The sequence below is a fragment of the Bactrocera neohumeralis genome, chromosome 3 (assembly GCF_024586455.1).
Source record: "Bactrocera neohumeralis isolate Rockhampton chromosome 3, APGP_CSIRO_Bneo_wtdbg2-racon-allhic-juicebox.fasta_v2, whole genome shotgun sequence".
Lineage (NCBI taxonomy): Eukaryota > Metazoa > Arthropoda > Insecta > Diptera > Tephritidae > Bactrocera > Bactrocera neohumeralis.
Genome location: NC_065920.1, coordinates 70,699,440 through 70,715,860, shown reverse-complemented (window position 1 = coordinate 70,715,860; position 16,421 = coordinate 70,699,440). Strand labels below are relative to the sequence as shown.

The following is a 16,421-nucleotide window of genomic DNA, read 5'->3' as shown; positions in this document are numbered from 1 at the left end:
GCTGTTACTGTCGCTGCATGCAGCGCTTTTGGAGATCTCATTAAAAATTCAGTGCATGCCATATTGTCGCTTTCATTGACTTTTTCCTCATTTCGGTTGCGAATTTTTTCGGCGGCAATTTTTTCTACGCAGTTTTATTTTTTAAATGGTTTTTCTTTTCCTTTTTGAGTATTTGGCAATTTAATGCAATGTGCCAAAAAAGAAATCTCGATTTTTTTGCTAGTTGTTGTTTGAGGCTATCCGGCTATCCGGCTCCAGTTGTGTGCGAAGAGACTATGGGACTTACAGCTCAATAAATAGATGAGTAAGCTGAGAGGTAGTTGGTACTTTCAGTGTTAGTGGATGTGAGATGAATTAGCTTTGCTTCATTAGTACCGAGTTTTCAAGCAAGGGGCTGATTATATGGCATCCTTTGTATTAAAAAAATAAGGAAGGAAGAATTAGAATATTTTGCAGCATAAGAGTAGACCGGAGCTTCTTTTGCTATGTTCCTAAAGAGTGTTTCTTAAGACATGTGGTTTCAAAACGAAATTAAACGCATATCAGGCAAATGAACGCCGTGGATAACTAGAAAAAATTCTAAAAGGAAAGAGCAATTTTCGACCAATTTAGTCCATATATCAGCAATATCGCGCCCAATATTATTTATCAAGGTGTCAATCATGTCGGACTTATCTACGTAGACAAGCGACTTTCCATAATCCGCTCTAAAAAAAACAAAAAAAAATAGTTCAAAGGTATTAAATTGCAAGATTTTATAGGCTCCGTCGTGGAAGATGCTGCGTTGATCAAAAGTTTCCTTAAATCAATTGATCAAAGTTCGTCCACATCAGCATACTCCAATTCAGGCACAAAAAAGTTATTACTCATGACATAATAGCGTTCTGTATTAACGATAAACTTATCACCAGCTTAAATTTTTTAAGAAATGGCCCATAATGTTTTCCTTTAGCCAAACAAAGGTTTTTTGAAAAAATTGTGATTGGTGGCTATCGCGGTTTTATTCACGGGTTTATTTCACGGAAATTCAATAAACCTTGTTCAGGGTTTAAAAATCAGTTAGATTTCAGAGCTTTAAAAAACTTTTTAATGGCTTTCGAAGTATACAATTAGGCGTTACATACTAAAAACCACAATTTTTGTTAGTACTGTGGAATTTCAAGAATTTTCGCAGTGGTTTTGGATATGGAAAGTGTTCGATCGTGAACAATCTAAGTATATTCAGTTTACTGACAAATACTTTTGATATTCCGCTGACCACAGACGACTCAACTTCCAATATTCTTTTGGACTTTTTATCATTCGAAAATTAAGGAACTTAGTTTTTGTTTAGCCTGGAATAGGGTACAAAAGAACTCAAGTTGATATTACTGAGAAATTTTTATGTTAATATGAATTGATGCTGTTCATAAACTAACGTCGAAGGAGAGTGGCTAGAGTGTGGAGGCACTACAGAGATTAGTCGCGAGCTTAAATTCTTTGAAAAACCAATTTAAAATTTGACAAAAAAAATGATTTCTAGTTTTCTCCATTTGGATAGTGCGAGAATATACTGTCCAGAGTTAGGTATAAGCGAAGCTTTTCAGCTGCCAAACCTCTGATATACTTCACGCTTTTTCCGTTTCGAAAACAAGTGCTGAAAAATCCATTTATATATAAATAATTTAATTTGTAGGCTAAGCTTATTGTTTAATTTTTATATTCTATTTCTAATTCTATCTTTTTCATTTACCTATATAGCACAATTCTATGCTTGGGTCAAAGATACTTATCATAACTCACTCAACCCTTATCCTCTAATTAATTACCACTTTCATCTTAACCCATGGCATACCAACAAATTGCTATCAAAATACGTAAACGTAATTCTAGCATCAAATACTTGCGTTAAATTCATTTGTGCGCACTCCTTGTTGGCTGGGTCCAAGCGCCGGCAACCCAAATGTCAGCAACACAAAATGTTTCGCCACAAATTTAATTCCCAGCCCGCAGGTCTACAGCTTTTCTATACAACTCCAACCACAATTGTGGCAAAGATAAAACTAGCAACCTTGCCTGCATATCCTACCCCACGCCCAACGCCCACTTTGCTAGTGCAAGGCATGGCAACTACTTCCGCATATTTGCATTTACAAGTGCCAAGTGCCAAACCGACTAAATATTTCTCTCCGTTTCATGTTATTTTCTTACATTTCATATTATTTTATATACCTTTACTTTATTGTTATTTGTGCTGTATTTTTGCTGCTGTAATTTTGTTTCACGAATGTCCATGAATGTCCTTTGAGCATGTCCTTTTTGCATATTTGCGCCTGGCACCAACACGCGCACATCAATGTCGAGCCTGCTGGTCTGTAGTCTTTCTCAGAAATGTTTCTCGTTTCTGCTTGGTTATTGCATACTTGCTTGGCTTTGCTATTGCTCTCTACTTACTTGGTCTTCATTTGAATTTGCTGTCATCGTGAGTGCGTTGAAGCAAAAGAGCAGTTTTCTAGGCCAATAAAGCGGACTTTAATTTATGCAAAATTGTTAGGGTGTGGGGTACTGGTAGAGAAGGGAGTGAAATGAGAGTGGGTGAGGAGTAGAATATAAGCGGAGGAGAGAGTTAGAGAAGGAAAACATTAGAGAAGGAGAACATTTGAGAAGGAGGGCATAAGAGTAGCTGAGCGTAAGAGGAGCTGAGCGTTAGAGGAGTGTAAGCGTTTAGAAGGCCTTGGTGTTGCAGAGTCCACTGTAGCTCATGGAGATTTTGCTAGCTGCGACACGATAAGCTTTAGACCGCTTGCCTCTGTGGCCTCTCTGCAGACAGCCTCGCGCTCTCTCTGCCTCTCTCAAGCTTTATATGTATTTATATATACATATATATAATATATTTTTATGGCGTGCTATGTAAGGACACGTGACAAGTGGTTGCATCCTTGCTGGACATATGCAAATTTATTGTATGTAAATAAATATTCCATACACTTACAAACATGCCGACAAAACTAAGGGATTAAAAGTGTAGAGAAGAAGAGGAGTGGGCATAATGGCAACAACAATTTTTATTGTATTTTGTTTGAGTACATTTCGTTAGCATTCTATTGGTTTTGAAAAACAGAGAAATCAGAAATCAGTAAAAGTTGCATCTAATGGAAAAAAAATTAACTACATAACTGTTATTACTAAGACAAACAAAATTTTCTATTTTTCCTACCAGCTGTCCTTGTGATTTATAGCTCATAAATTTAGGGCCGCTAGTCATCATAAAAATTATATGGCTCTTCTGCCAACCTTTCTTCCCAAAAATGCCTACTTTAGCATCAATATCCTTCTATCCTCTTATCACAGCACATTACGCTTCCACGAATTGACCTAACCCAACCCACTAACCCAATTGGTCAGCACATACTTCATTTAATCACATTACAGCAGAATCGGACCAGCAACCCTTAAGCTCTCTCTAACGGTTTTACGACCGGCAGTTGGGAGCAGAAACAAAAAAAGGATAACAGTACCAAATATTGACAAAAGTGAAAATAGAATTGCTTAGCTACAAAAAAAAAAAAGCCAAAAAAATACAAAATAACAACAACAATAAAACACAAAACAAAAACTTATTTTCCTCTTTTTCGCTCCCAAAAATCTGTGGAAAACTCCAAAAACAAACAAGAAAATGTGTTTGTTAGTTAAACAGCCAGCTCAAACAGCCTGAGGATATAGCACACTAGTGTCAACGCAAAAGAATATACATACAGTCCTCCAGCTACTATCTACCGCTTTTACTGCACAACTCATGCATAAAATTATAGGCAAATTGAAAGAAATCTACGAAACGATAAAATCGAAGAAAGCAAAGCGAAAGCGTATCACAATCTCCAATGTGTACTTACTAAATTAGAAAGGATACTTGCCTTTTTCGGGATGCACCTTTCAAGGCACGCATGTACCCAAAACACGTAAACATATAGTACATATAAATGTATAAGAGAAACAAGGCGGGAAGAAGAAATTTATTTTTTCATTTAATAGTTGAAATAGAAAAAGAGTAAAAAAGTGGATAAACAGAATGAAGGACAGTCGTAAAATAGGTGACTAAAATCGTTAAGATGTAGCAAATAGTTGGAGGATTTGCAACAAATTTCCATTAAAATTTGAAATATAGTTTGTGGAATATTTTGTTAAATGAAAATGATGAACTTAATTTAAATGCAAGCTAATTTATTGAATTTGCTCTGCACTTATCACTCACAGTCCTTAACACGTGTTAAGCGGGTTGTCGTCCTCAACTGTCACGTCTACTTTCCACAATTGATGCTATTGTGTTAGATAATATCGATTAAATTTGTGAGATAAGCAGTTATAGGCGCTTCTGTAGCTACAAAAATATTTCAAACGATTATAAGTAAGGATGGATGTCTTGAAGGATTTAGATTGTTTGAAAATCAGCAATACGCGCTTTAGAAGCTACAATATTCACTCACATGAATATAAGTGACGATATTTCTCTTGGCTAAGGGTTTAGTTGGTATGCAAGCCAGCTGAATCGATATGTTGAGATATTTAAATAGGAGGACCCGATTGAAATGACTTTCACAATGACTAACAGTTCAAAATGGGTCTATTTATATCATTTTATGAAAGCGCGGAGTTTTATCGACTGACATACATAAGGTCTGAAAGCTTGCTAAAACAGAATAACAAAACTTTCTTCTAGATTGTCACAGATATGTTGTTATTTTTATGTTTGATCTTGGAAATGATGTAGAAGTGTTTTGCCAAGTCTACTTAATCACGAAAATAAGTATTTAAGTGGGAAAATTCATTCACTGAAGGTGGTGAAGTCATCGAAAACCTGCCTCAAGGAATTTGTCTATTCATCTCCGGTCATGACGGCAATATCCAAAAAATTAAAGAAGCAGTGTTTGAAAACCATTGTGAGTTATATTAAGTAGGAAATCTTGGCAACTCTTATGGATCGGCTCAACTTTTAGTGAATGTTTTGAGTATGAAGCGAGTCGTGTTGGCTTCAGAGCTTTGCTTAGTAGCGGATCTCGTCACCGCTAATTGATCGACTCAACACATTTTAGTTAGCGTTTTGGGTATGAAGGGAGTCGTGTTGGCATCTGAAGTATACTTATTTTACTTTAGTTTTAGTTAATCTTTTGGGTATGAAGCAAGTCAATGCTAGACTCTTTCTAAAACGCTTCAATCTTTTGCAAAAGATACGACGAGTAGTGGACACTTATGTGATACTTGACAAAGTAGCTGGTTACCCTACATTCATCAAACTAATAATTGCTGGTGGCAAGACGTGAATTTTTGAATATGATTAAGCGTTGACATGTTTCAATTGTATCGGAATGCTATTTTAAAGGCGATAACAAGGAGTTGTATTAAAATACTTGAAAATATACATTTTTTTTAGTCCGTGTCACATTTCATGAGATGACGCTTTTTAGTCTACCAAAACTCTTCATACAAATTAAGATGTGTGTCTTGGCTTTAGCTGATTTTTAAACCACTTCTTGTTCTAGCAATTAACTGAAAACTAATTTTATTTAAGAACCTTTTTTGTCACTTTCAAGAGAAGTAAGTCAAACTTCTTCTATATGTTTAATTAAGAGCTTATAACAATTCTACAAAATAATTGCGATAAGCCGTGATCTGAAGACAACTGCTAAGTTCATAAGTTTTTTAGTTAACCCTTACGTTCCAAAGACGAGTGTAAAATTTTTGACAGCTGTCAGATTATTAATTCGTGATATACTATATATCATGTTGAGTCAAGCAACTTTTTTATTGCGAAAAAAGGAATAAAAAGAAATTTCGCGAGCTGATAAAATATTGCTTTTTGAAATGAAAAAATACAGCTGACGCAAAATCTTAGCTTGGTGGCGAGTTCTTAGACATTGCCTCAGGAAAATCAACCAACAAGGTTTGGTAAGCGATGTTTAGACGTGATAAAATTAGTGGACGCCCAAAAGAGGTTGTTACCAAAGAAAACATCAAAAAGTCAACACCAAAACTTTAAATCACCGCAAAGTGAAGTTGTTCAAATAATTAGGTACGAGAAAGCTCTCTGCCAAGTGGGTGCGGATCGTAGTGTTCTCGCGCCTTTGCGTAAGTATGTGACAATTGGTGAAACATAGTTTCGTTATTTCACTCCGAATACCATCGGAGTGTACTGCACACGATGAACTCTTTCCAAGGCGTGATGAAACGCTATAGTCGGCTGGCAAGATTATGGCGTCTGTATTTTGGGAACGTTATTGGATGGTACGAAGGACGAAATCCGCGAACTTGCAAATAAAATGTTGTTTCATCAAGACAATGTACCGTGTCCACTGTCACTGAAAACGATAGCAAAATCCGTGCATTGGACTTCGCTTTGCTTCCACCGTACCCCAAGTCAGTAAAAGATATGCCAAAAATCCAAGAATTGAACTTCGAATTGCTTTCACATCCACCGTATTCTTCAGTTAGGGCCCCCTGAGTCTATTTTCTATTCTCAGAAGTCAAAAAAATTCTCGCTGGGAAAAATTTTTCGTGGAATGTGGAGGTGTTCGCTGAAACTGATGCCTATTTTTAAGCAGATGACAAATCGCACTACAAAAATGGTATCGTTGGAGGGTTGCTGTAATCAGTGTACCACCAAAAAACTATTTTTCCCAAAACATGTGTTTTACCTGTTAAAACAATAATAGAATACCAGTACTTTCTTATCTTATAGACTAAGGATTAAAATATGTATGTATGAATGAGCATCATCCCCTACATAAAAACACTTACCACACTAGCACACAACATTGACTAAGACTCACAACACTGATAAGTAATCTTCACCACACTCACCATATCACCGCTTACAATCCACATTCGTTTTCCGTTACCCATCGCGCTGCAGTTAACCTTCACTTTTACAGCTGATACGATTCCATGACGAACCATAGAAAGTCGGTTATATTTAATGCGAAAACACAGTTTTTCTCAAAATTATTTGAGGCGTTTTTAAAGCAATTGTTTTCATATACTAATCTTAGTCCGGTTGTGATTTATATAGTCAATTAGAAGCTGATACCCAGAAAAATAGAGATACAGAAGGTTTTGAAGGGGTTCGAACATGGACTCAAGCTTTGTGCTTTGATTGTGGCAATAAAGAAAACGAAGAAGAAGTATAGTTATGTTTTAGGAAAAATAGTTTCCGGATGTATTTTTGAAAATTTTATTCAATTGGAGTTAATTAAAGTGGCTGTCTTCGCACTGACTGATAATAAATACATATTGTGTTGCTATTAGTATGAGTTTGAATTAGTGGGATTTTGTTGCCAATGCCATCAAGAATTATTTCTCCAAAATCATATTCAATTGTTACTCTTTAAATTTTTTTCCATTCCCCGCCACACAACAAAACATAACCTCACTTTTTATTGCTTTTGTAAAAAGGGCAAATTAAAATTTTATTTATTCAACTAAATTTATTTACACTTTGAAACTGGAACCCTTTTTTACTGTTATTTTCCTCTCTTTTTTGTTTAATTCTCCGTTTAATTATTTTTGTGTCCCATGTTTGTGCTTCAAACGAGCCCCTATTAAAATTTGATCTACACTCGTCGTGCTCTCCCACTCCCGTTCCACTTTCCGGTCGCATTTCACTTGCCACTTTGTTCACTTTGCACGTTTTGTGCGACATTTGCACATTTTACTTACTTTTTTTTGACTTCGTCCTTAATTTGTGCGTATCGCTTGCGTGAAAATCTGAAGGGTTTTTTTGTTTAAACTGTCTTGCTTTAATTTTTGAGGCATTCTTCGAATTCGGGCAATTAAAAAAGGGCGTAAGGGAAAATAGAAAATTGCGCAAATCACAAATTCATTGCTTTGCAACCCTTTTAATTTCCGTTATTTGCTTTACGTGCGTGTTGTGCCGGCGGAAGATTCGGAAATACAACTCTATATGTTTGTATTTATATTTGGTTTTCGGTATTTTTATGTAGCAGGTATAAAAAATAGAACCTTTACTGTCTGCTGTTTTCAGTTATTTTATATTTTCATTTTTCTAATTTTTATTTTAAATTTTTCGTTATGTTTTCTTTGCTTTCCTTTATTTTTCCGTTGCTTTTTCTTGTGCCATTCTTCGCCTTTTATTTTTGCATTTACGCGTTTGCATATTCAAAGGAATTCGTTTGGCATCCTTGAAGTATCAAATTGCCATCGTCAGGTCTTTTTGAATTCCAAATTCATTTTAAGCAGCAGCAAGAGGGAAAAGCTGCTGCTCTTGACAGAAAATTAACCTCAATCACTTAGCCGCAGGTGAGTAAATATTCAAATTCCTTTTAGTAAATGCTGACCTTCGGAGTTTTCTCAATTTTCAGAATTTTCCGCTGGAACCCATATGCTATTTGTACCAAATCATATTCCAAGAATTTATTTTGCTGCAAGTAAACAAATTTGGCTTTGAGTTTCTTAAGTGGTTAGTGGTTTCAGGTTGCTTGCGGAAAATTAGTTAGAAATTTAGGTAGAGCGCGTATTAAGAATTTGAGCTAAGGCTGCATATGAGCTCTGACTGAAGTATTCAGCAGAGAATTGGCATCACTGATATCACAAGCTTCATTTCATTATTGGAACTCTTACTGGTTTTTACTATCGGGAGAGAAAGTAGGCTACAAACAAGATATATTGATAGTAGTAGAAGAAGTAATAGTTGAATGTAGTTTCACAGAGTTTTCTGATCTATTTCGAAATTTCCATTCGAAAGATTTCTGATAATAATAAAGAAAAATTATTCCCATCTTCAAATTCTTCAATCTCATATTATCCAAGGTTCGCTCTCTAGCCTACATAATCTAATTAAACGAATGAGATTCCTCATTATAATCCTCCTAAGCTGGATGGTTGTCATGAGTCCTCTAGGATCAAGCTTGTTCTCCCAAATAACCCCGTATTTCCGGGTTATCTGAAGGTATTTGCGTCCTGAATCCAGAACAGTAAAGGTACACTCCTCTGGAGGTATATCTTTCGAAGTGCTGCAAAATATTTGCGCTATCTTTGTTGACCCTCTAAAACAACGTCACTTGACCTGGGTTATCAATTTGTTCAAATCTTTCAAAACCCCTGGACCGGATGGCATTATACCAGCGCAGCTGCAGCAGACTTTAAGGTGTCATGCAACTGTTTGGCAGCTATCTATGCGAACTGCATAAGGTTGGGTCACATCCCGTTGGCTTGGAGACGAGTCAGAGTTACGTTCATCCCAAAAGCTGGCAGGAGCTCCAATGTTACGGCCAAGATCTTTAATTCCCATCAGCCTCTGCTAAAAATCTATAAAATAGATATAAATAAGAGGCTGATGGATTGGTACATAAGAAGGCGCATTCCAAGTTCCAATCCTTCAGAAGCAACATGTTTATGGCAAAGGAAAGTCAGTGGATACAGCTCTGCATACAATGGAGTCATGGCTTGAGGAAGCCATTAGGGTTAAGGAATTCGCTGTTGGACCTTCCTTGATTTTGAAGGCGCTTTCAGTAGCATCCCGCCGGAAGCAGACCTTTCTGCTCTGAATGGTCTTGAGGTTGAATTAAACCTCAAACACCTCATTCTCAGTCTTTTCCGCGACAGAGTGATTGAAATGAAATGAGGCAACGCACGCGCTAGACGAAATGTGTAGAGTAGGTAGTTCTCTTTTTTCTTCTGTGGATTCCAGTCGTTAGCGACCTGTTTAAAAAATTTGAGGATCGCGGCTGCAGGGTGATTGCCTATGCAAACGACGCAGTACTCATTTTTAAAGGAAAGCCCCTGAGTACCGTGTGCGAGTTGACGCAAGGGTATCTCAACGTCGTAACAAATTCGGAAGTGCTCGCACCATCAACCCAAGTAAAACCGAGATGCCTTTAATTTAAAAGAAGATATAATATCCCCGTGGCACCGCTGCCACAAATGGGATCATCATAGATAGGAAGATTTCATGGAAGCCGAATATCAAGGACCGAGCGTTCTACTACTAGATATCTGTGCTGCGCGGAAGGTTGGCCAGCGCTGGGCCACCATCAGTACATGCGCTGTCACAAAAGCTTTTAAGCCCAAGATCGATTGCAATAGATGCAGTAAACGTTCTACCCTCAGTAAGGCTAACCTCTCTCTAGTTGTGGGACTTTTACCAGGCCATTGCCATTGCCATTGCCCTATTGGCTTCCATGCTCCAAGGTTAGGAATCTTACCGGTCGGCATCTGCAGAATCTGTATGGAGGAAGATGTGGTGGAAACAACTCAACAATTCCGTTTTGACTGTTCGGCGTTTGGGAGGTCAAGAATTAGACACTTGGGAGCGCATACCTTCAGGCAACCCAACGAACTGGCGAGGCATATCTGCACATATCTTTTTCCGTCTGATAATAAATATATATTATATTTCCTAAGCATATATATATATATTTTTTTTTATTTCTTAATAAATGCAATATATGTTGATTATTGTATAAAAGGGGTATGTGTCTTTGCTAAATTTTGGTTACATTAAGTAATTTGAAACCGACATTAAAAATAATAACACAGTACGTTTTTAAGAGCAAAAGTCTGCTTTCTATTAACATTTTATGGTTAAATGTTTATATTTTTCACCATTATCACATGCTGGTCGGCTACATATATTAATCGCACAATTTATTGTATATCTTAAAATAGTGCAAAATTTGTTAAGATTCGCTCTTTATGGGAGAGATAAAGTGTTAATGCATTCACTTGTTTCCCTTGTTATATTTTTATAACCACTACCCATTCCTTTTCGGTCAGGTAGTGTAAGGCAAGATGAAGTAGGTATGTGTCTGCGCTGCATTTTGCTTGTGTTGCGGAGTAGCAGAGTTTCAAACCGATATTCTTAATATTACCGCAGAATAAAAATCTAAAGCACAATTTGTTACGGTTACCACCGTATGCAAAGAGATAAAGAGATACTAGTATGTGTCTCATATAAAGTATTTTTATGATTCCTGTACCCAACTCCTTTCAGTCTGCTAATATACTATATGTAAGTATATTTCCCCTGATGGAATAAATTGTAGCGAGTCATGTGTTGTTTATTATAAGCGAAATACAATTAGTTGCATTAAGCCCAGACTAATTAACCTGGAAGCTGCAAGAGCGGCACTTACAGCCACTAACCCACACAGCCTCACATATTAATTGCTTGCATGTCGGTTGATGTAATCAGAAAAGTATGCAACCATGCTTGAAATATTGGGCACAGTTTAACTATATGTAAACATAAACAAATGAAAGCGAGTATTTAAAGGGTGTAGAAATAGGGACAAATATTGTATAATATATTTACATATACTGTACTCGGATTCATGTCTTCAATAGTAAAAAAACGCTTGCTGCTAATTAGATATTTTAAAAGTAAGAACTATTAGAGATAAATGAGGCTTTTGAGCGCTGGAAAAAATTCTCTTATTCCACTTAAAGATTGAGACTAAATTTTTGGCATTATATTAGTTGGTCATTTAAGGATACGAGGATGAACCATAACATAAATTTTGCTTGTTAAAGCTTAACTTGATCGATAGCTTTTGATATCTTGACACTGATTTAGGTTACTTTAGCATACTTTCAGAACTTTACTGATGTTCTCATCTCATGTCATCTTAAAGACAATCTGACTCTTTGTATTGTCTGTATTTGTTGACAAAATGTTCAGGAAAAGTCGAATTTTGGCTACTTTAGCATACTGTTCGGTCTTTACTGATGTACTGAGCTCATCTCACCGATTTTGAGTACAAGCTTACCCTTTGTATAGCCCGTATTTGTTGAAATAATATTCAGCAAAGCTCAAAAGTCAATGGGTCTCTCGACAGTCTCTGAAACCAAAGCATAAAATGCCATGGATTACTCGGAGCCGTCCCTGTATGAGCACCATGTATGCGCGCATAAAATTATGTAGTTATAGCGAAAATGAATTCCGCCAAATGTGCCCGCAATTTTATGCATCATTGCACATTTAAATGGACGTGGCATAATTAAAATATAAACGCAAACAAAATGGTGAAACGGTAAATAAGCACGCGTTTGGAGAGGGGTGAAATTGTGGGAGATCAAGTTAAATATTCTTTTAATTTACAGTAGAGAGCGTATATAAAATGCTATAGACAAGATTTTGACCAGGAACTAGCGGTGTGTAACTTTGGAAACAAATATGACTAATCGATCTTGTGGAAGACCTGAAAACGCAATTTTGGTTGAGGAAGAACTTTGAAACCCATAATTTAGTATTGCTACCAACTCATATCAAATGTCTGGTCTTTAGTAGTACTTGATACTTAATATAATTAATATACTTAATATAATTAGGCCGAAGCAACTTGTTTCTGTACAAGTTACTGGAACTACCTGTATAATTCTACTGACACTGTACTAAAAACTGTTATTTATGAAAAATAAACATTCAGAAAAAGAACCTTATTTCCAGATATGTTCCCGAGAGGCATTAGATTATAATGGTTGTACTTTTTATTTAAAAATTTCAACTGAAAATAAATAATTTATGTAATACCGTCATATATGCAACTATTTATTCCTCAGATCGACTTTTTGAGCTTACAGTTCCAATTTTTTAATATTAACTAGCTTTAAAATCTCTGCTGTCAGTGTTTCCCTGTTAAAACGTTAAACTTTTCTTAAAGGTTATAACTGCATTCCAACTACAGTCTACCAAATTACTACAGCACTTCGAATTACTTTATAAATTTCGAATTATTTTATAACTTGTATCAAGCAAATCTCTCAGTTTAGTCTTTAATCAGTTTTATCAATATAAAATTCTCGGTTTGGTGCTTTCAATTCACTTTATTCACCCTCCCTAGACTGATTTTAGCAATAGCTATGGAAACAGTCATATTAAATGTCGAAAATGATACTTAAGTATACACTATGGGTGTCCGTCAAAGTTACGCTAAGTGTGGTAGGGTTTTGAGTCTGATACCCGATTGGGTGACCATTTTCAGCCAAATACAAATGTGTAAGACACTGACAGAAAAACAAACGATCAGATGTTGTCATCGTCTCAATTGCCTTCTCTGTCCAAAGTAGCACCTGTTGGCAAGAGTTATTCTGCGTTGGATTTCGAGGCTGAAATTGTTGTTGCTGTTAATGCTGGTTCCAAGATAGACGAAATTATCTACAATTTCTGTCAACAGTGACGTGGAAGCCTATGCGACGACTGTTTGTTTGATGACAGGAGATATTTTGTCTTGGTATGGAGAAAGCAGAACTAACACCGCGGATGTCGAGACCAATGATATCAATATCATCGGCATACGCCAGCAGCTGTACACTATTATAGAAGATTGTACCTTCTCTATTCAGCTCAGAAGTTCAAATTATTTTCTCCAGGAGTAGATTGAAGAAATCACACGATAAAGAAATTCCTTGTCTGAAACCTCGTTTAGTATCGAATGGCTCGGAGAGGTTCTTACCGATCCTGATGGAGCTTTTTGTTTTGCTCAACGCCGTATTAGTTTCCTTTTCGTGCTATCAAAAGCAGATTTGAAATCGACGAAAATTCACGGGCTTTTTCCAAAATTTGGTGCATGGGGAATATACGGTCAGTTGTTTATTTTCCAAGTCCAAGGTCACACTGATAAAATCCAATCAGTTTGTTGGATCTTTTACACAGTACCTTCGATGAAACCTTATAAGCGATGTTGAGGAGGCTTATCCCACTGAAGTTGGCGCAGATTGTCTGGTCTCCTTTTTCCAATCGGCGGGTATGCATTCGCCCGACCATATTCTACAAAAAAGCTGATGCATGATGCATGCGTCGTAGAATTTTCCTCCATCACTTCTGTAGGCCAGCTTGTCAAGCTTGTCAAGCTCTATCTTTTATGTTCGCCAATGCGTCTCGCTCAAGATACCTTAATAATAATCACCCAAAAGCCTGGCTTCTTACACAGAACTTAAGCAAATAAGTAGGATAAGGTTGCATATTGAAATTATTATATAAAGATTTTAAGCGCACGTGAAGACGGTGGACAAAGTTAAGATCACCATTTGAAAACTCAAGATCTTAAGTTTCTAGAGTAATATTATTTACGATAGTATCATTTTTACTCGGAACCAAAATTTACCTGTGTAACCATTTGAGACTGAAAAAAAATCCCAAATTAGAAATTTTACGGACCACCCTAGCATACGTACTTGAAACAATGTGGCGAAACATTTAATTAGTATGAAATCAGCGTAATTTAAGCAGCTTCCCGGTATGTAACAAAAATGCGAAAACAACAAAATGCACAACAACAAGAAAAATGCAACAACAAGAGAAATACAACAACAAAGTATAACTACACAGAAACAATATAATTAAAAGCACGTGTTTGCATGCCACCAGTGCTGCTCGCACTTTTTGCGTCAAGCAGTGAGTGGGGTGTGGTAAAACAATCAGGCGCGCAAATCGGTGGCATGTGGCAAGCTGCACAAGCACAGGTATTGTTTGCAGGCAATGCTTTTGTTTGGCAACTATAATGAAATGCCAATATTTATGTATAATATAATAATTTCTTACGCTATAAATTGCTAATAAATTAGCTGAGGGAGAATATTTTTTTAAAAATCAGATACTTTTGGACTATTTAATTTTTTAATAAAGCTGATATTTTTATACACTGTAGAGAAAATATTAAGTTTGCCACGAGGTCTAGAATACACAGAAGTAAACATTAGACATTATTTGATGCTTAGCTAATGTACCATATATGTAAATTTTCGGCGTGATTTTGAAAGAGTTGAGTCGATTTATCCAAGTCCTGTACGTGCCATGGCACATACGTGTACAAGCCGCTTGATTTTTGAGTTATCGATTTCAATTTTTGTTCAAGTCATTTTCTGCTCAATTAGATGCTTATCTGTCCAAACTGCGAATATCAGACCACTTTAGCGTATAGTTGTCATACAAACTGAACGATCGGAATCAAGTGCTTGTATGGAAAACTTTTGCGTTTGTAGAAATATCTGCACGAAATTTGGCACGGTTTATTATCTAAAGTAATTATGTAATTTCCGAAGAAATTTTTTGAATCGGATCACTATATCATATAGCTGCCATACAAATTCATCGATCGAAACCAAGTTTTTATATGGAAAACTTTTTTATTTGACGAGATATATTTACGAAATTAGACCTGGACTATTATCTAAAGTAACGGTACAAGATGGTAATAAACTTTTTTAAATCGGATAATTGTATCATATCTTTAGCTGTCATATTGTCAAACTTGTCGAATTTCAAAATCATATAGCTGCCATACAAACTTATCGTTCAAATGAAGTCCTTGTATGGAAGACTCTTTATTTTGACGAGATATCTACACGAAATTTTACATAGACTGTTATCCAATGTAACGGTACAAGCTGCGAATAAATTGTTCAGATCGGATGACTATATCATATAGCTGCCATACAAACTTATCGTTCAAAATGAAGTCATTGTATGTAAAACTTTTTTATTTGTCGAGAGATCTTTACGAAATTTGGGGTAAATTATTAACCAACGTAACGGTAAAATCTTCGAAAAAATTGTTCAGATCGGTTCACTATATCATATAGCTGCCATACAAATGCATCGAGCATAAGTCTTTGAAAAATCTTTTATATATTTTTTTGCTATGAAAAATGCAACTGTGTAGGGTATTATAGATGCAGTGCCGCCGAAGTTAACATTTTTTTCTTCTTTCATAATTATTAATTTTATCTCCTTTTTTTGTTATTTTTTATTGCAATATTTTTCATAAGACACAAGAGCAGCTTGTGTAAACAACGCCAACAATGCGTGCGTTTTTTCAATGCACACTTTGAAAAACATTGACATTATAACGGTAATGTGTGACGTAATTTGCACTTAATTTTTTTAAGCGTTTGCGCATTTTTATTGTGCGAAATAAAATAATTTACACAGCATTAAGGTGTTTAAAATGTGTTAAATGCAAATTAATTAATTTATGCACACACACACATAGCGTTGTTTTATGTATGAGTGTGTGTGCCCAGATGAGCATTGTTCATTCGCAATTAACTTTTTGTAGTTTTTGCTTGTTAACCTTTTTCAGCCTTTTTCACCGTTATATTTAACCAAATTTGTTTGTGTGTTCGTTTGCTTTCGCAGGATATGACATGTGATGGTGTTGTAACATTTTGGATATTTTTACTGCTTTCATTAATTTTACACAACGCCGATTTAACGAACGGCGGCCGACCCGATGAACTGCATATAGGCGGCATATTTCCGATTGCCGGCACCGGAGGATGGCAGGGCGGACAGGCGTGCATGCCAGCTGCAAGACTGGCATTGGATGATGTCAATAAGGAGCCGAATTTGTTGCCCGGCTTCAAGCTCATACTGCACAGCAATGATAGTGAGGTGAGTGTGAAGGAAATTTTATTTTCAATAAAAGTTTGAA

The 16,421-nt window shown here is 36.1% G+C and overlaps 1 protein-coding gene across 1 annotated transcript in view; it reads left to right on the top strand.

The window, feature by feature from the left end:
- Positions 1–16,421, top strand: part of LOC126753024 (gamma-aminobutyric acid type B receptor subunit 1) — a 499,314-nt gene that overhangs the window by 87,485 nt on the left and 395,408 nt on the right. Inside the window, exon 2 of the mRNA XM_050464123.1 lies at positions 16,127–16,381. Coding sequence (XP_050320080.1) covers positions 16,130–16,381 — 252 coding nt within the window. The 5' untranslated portion in view covers positions 16,127–16,129. The remainder of the gene's footprint in view (positions 1–16,126; positions 16,382–16,421) is intronic.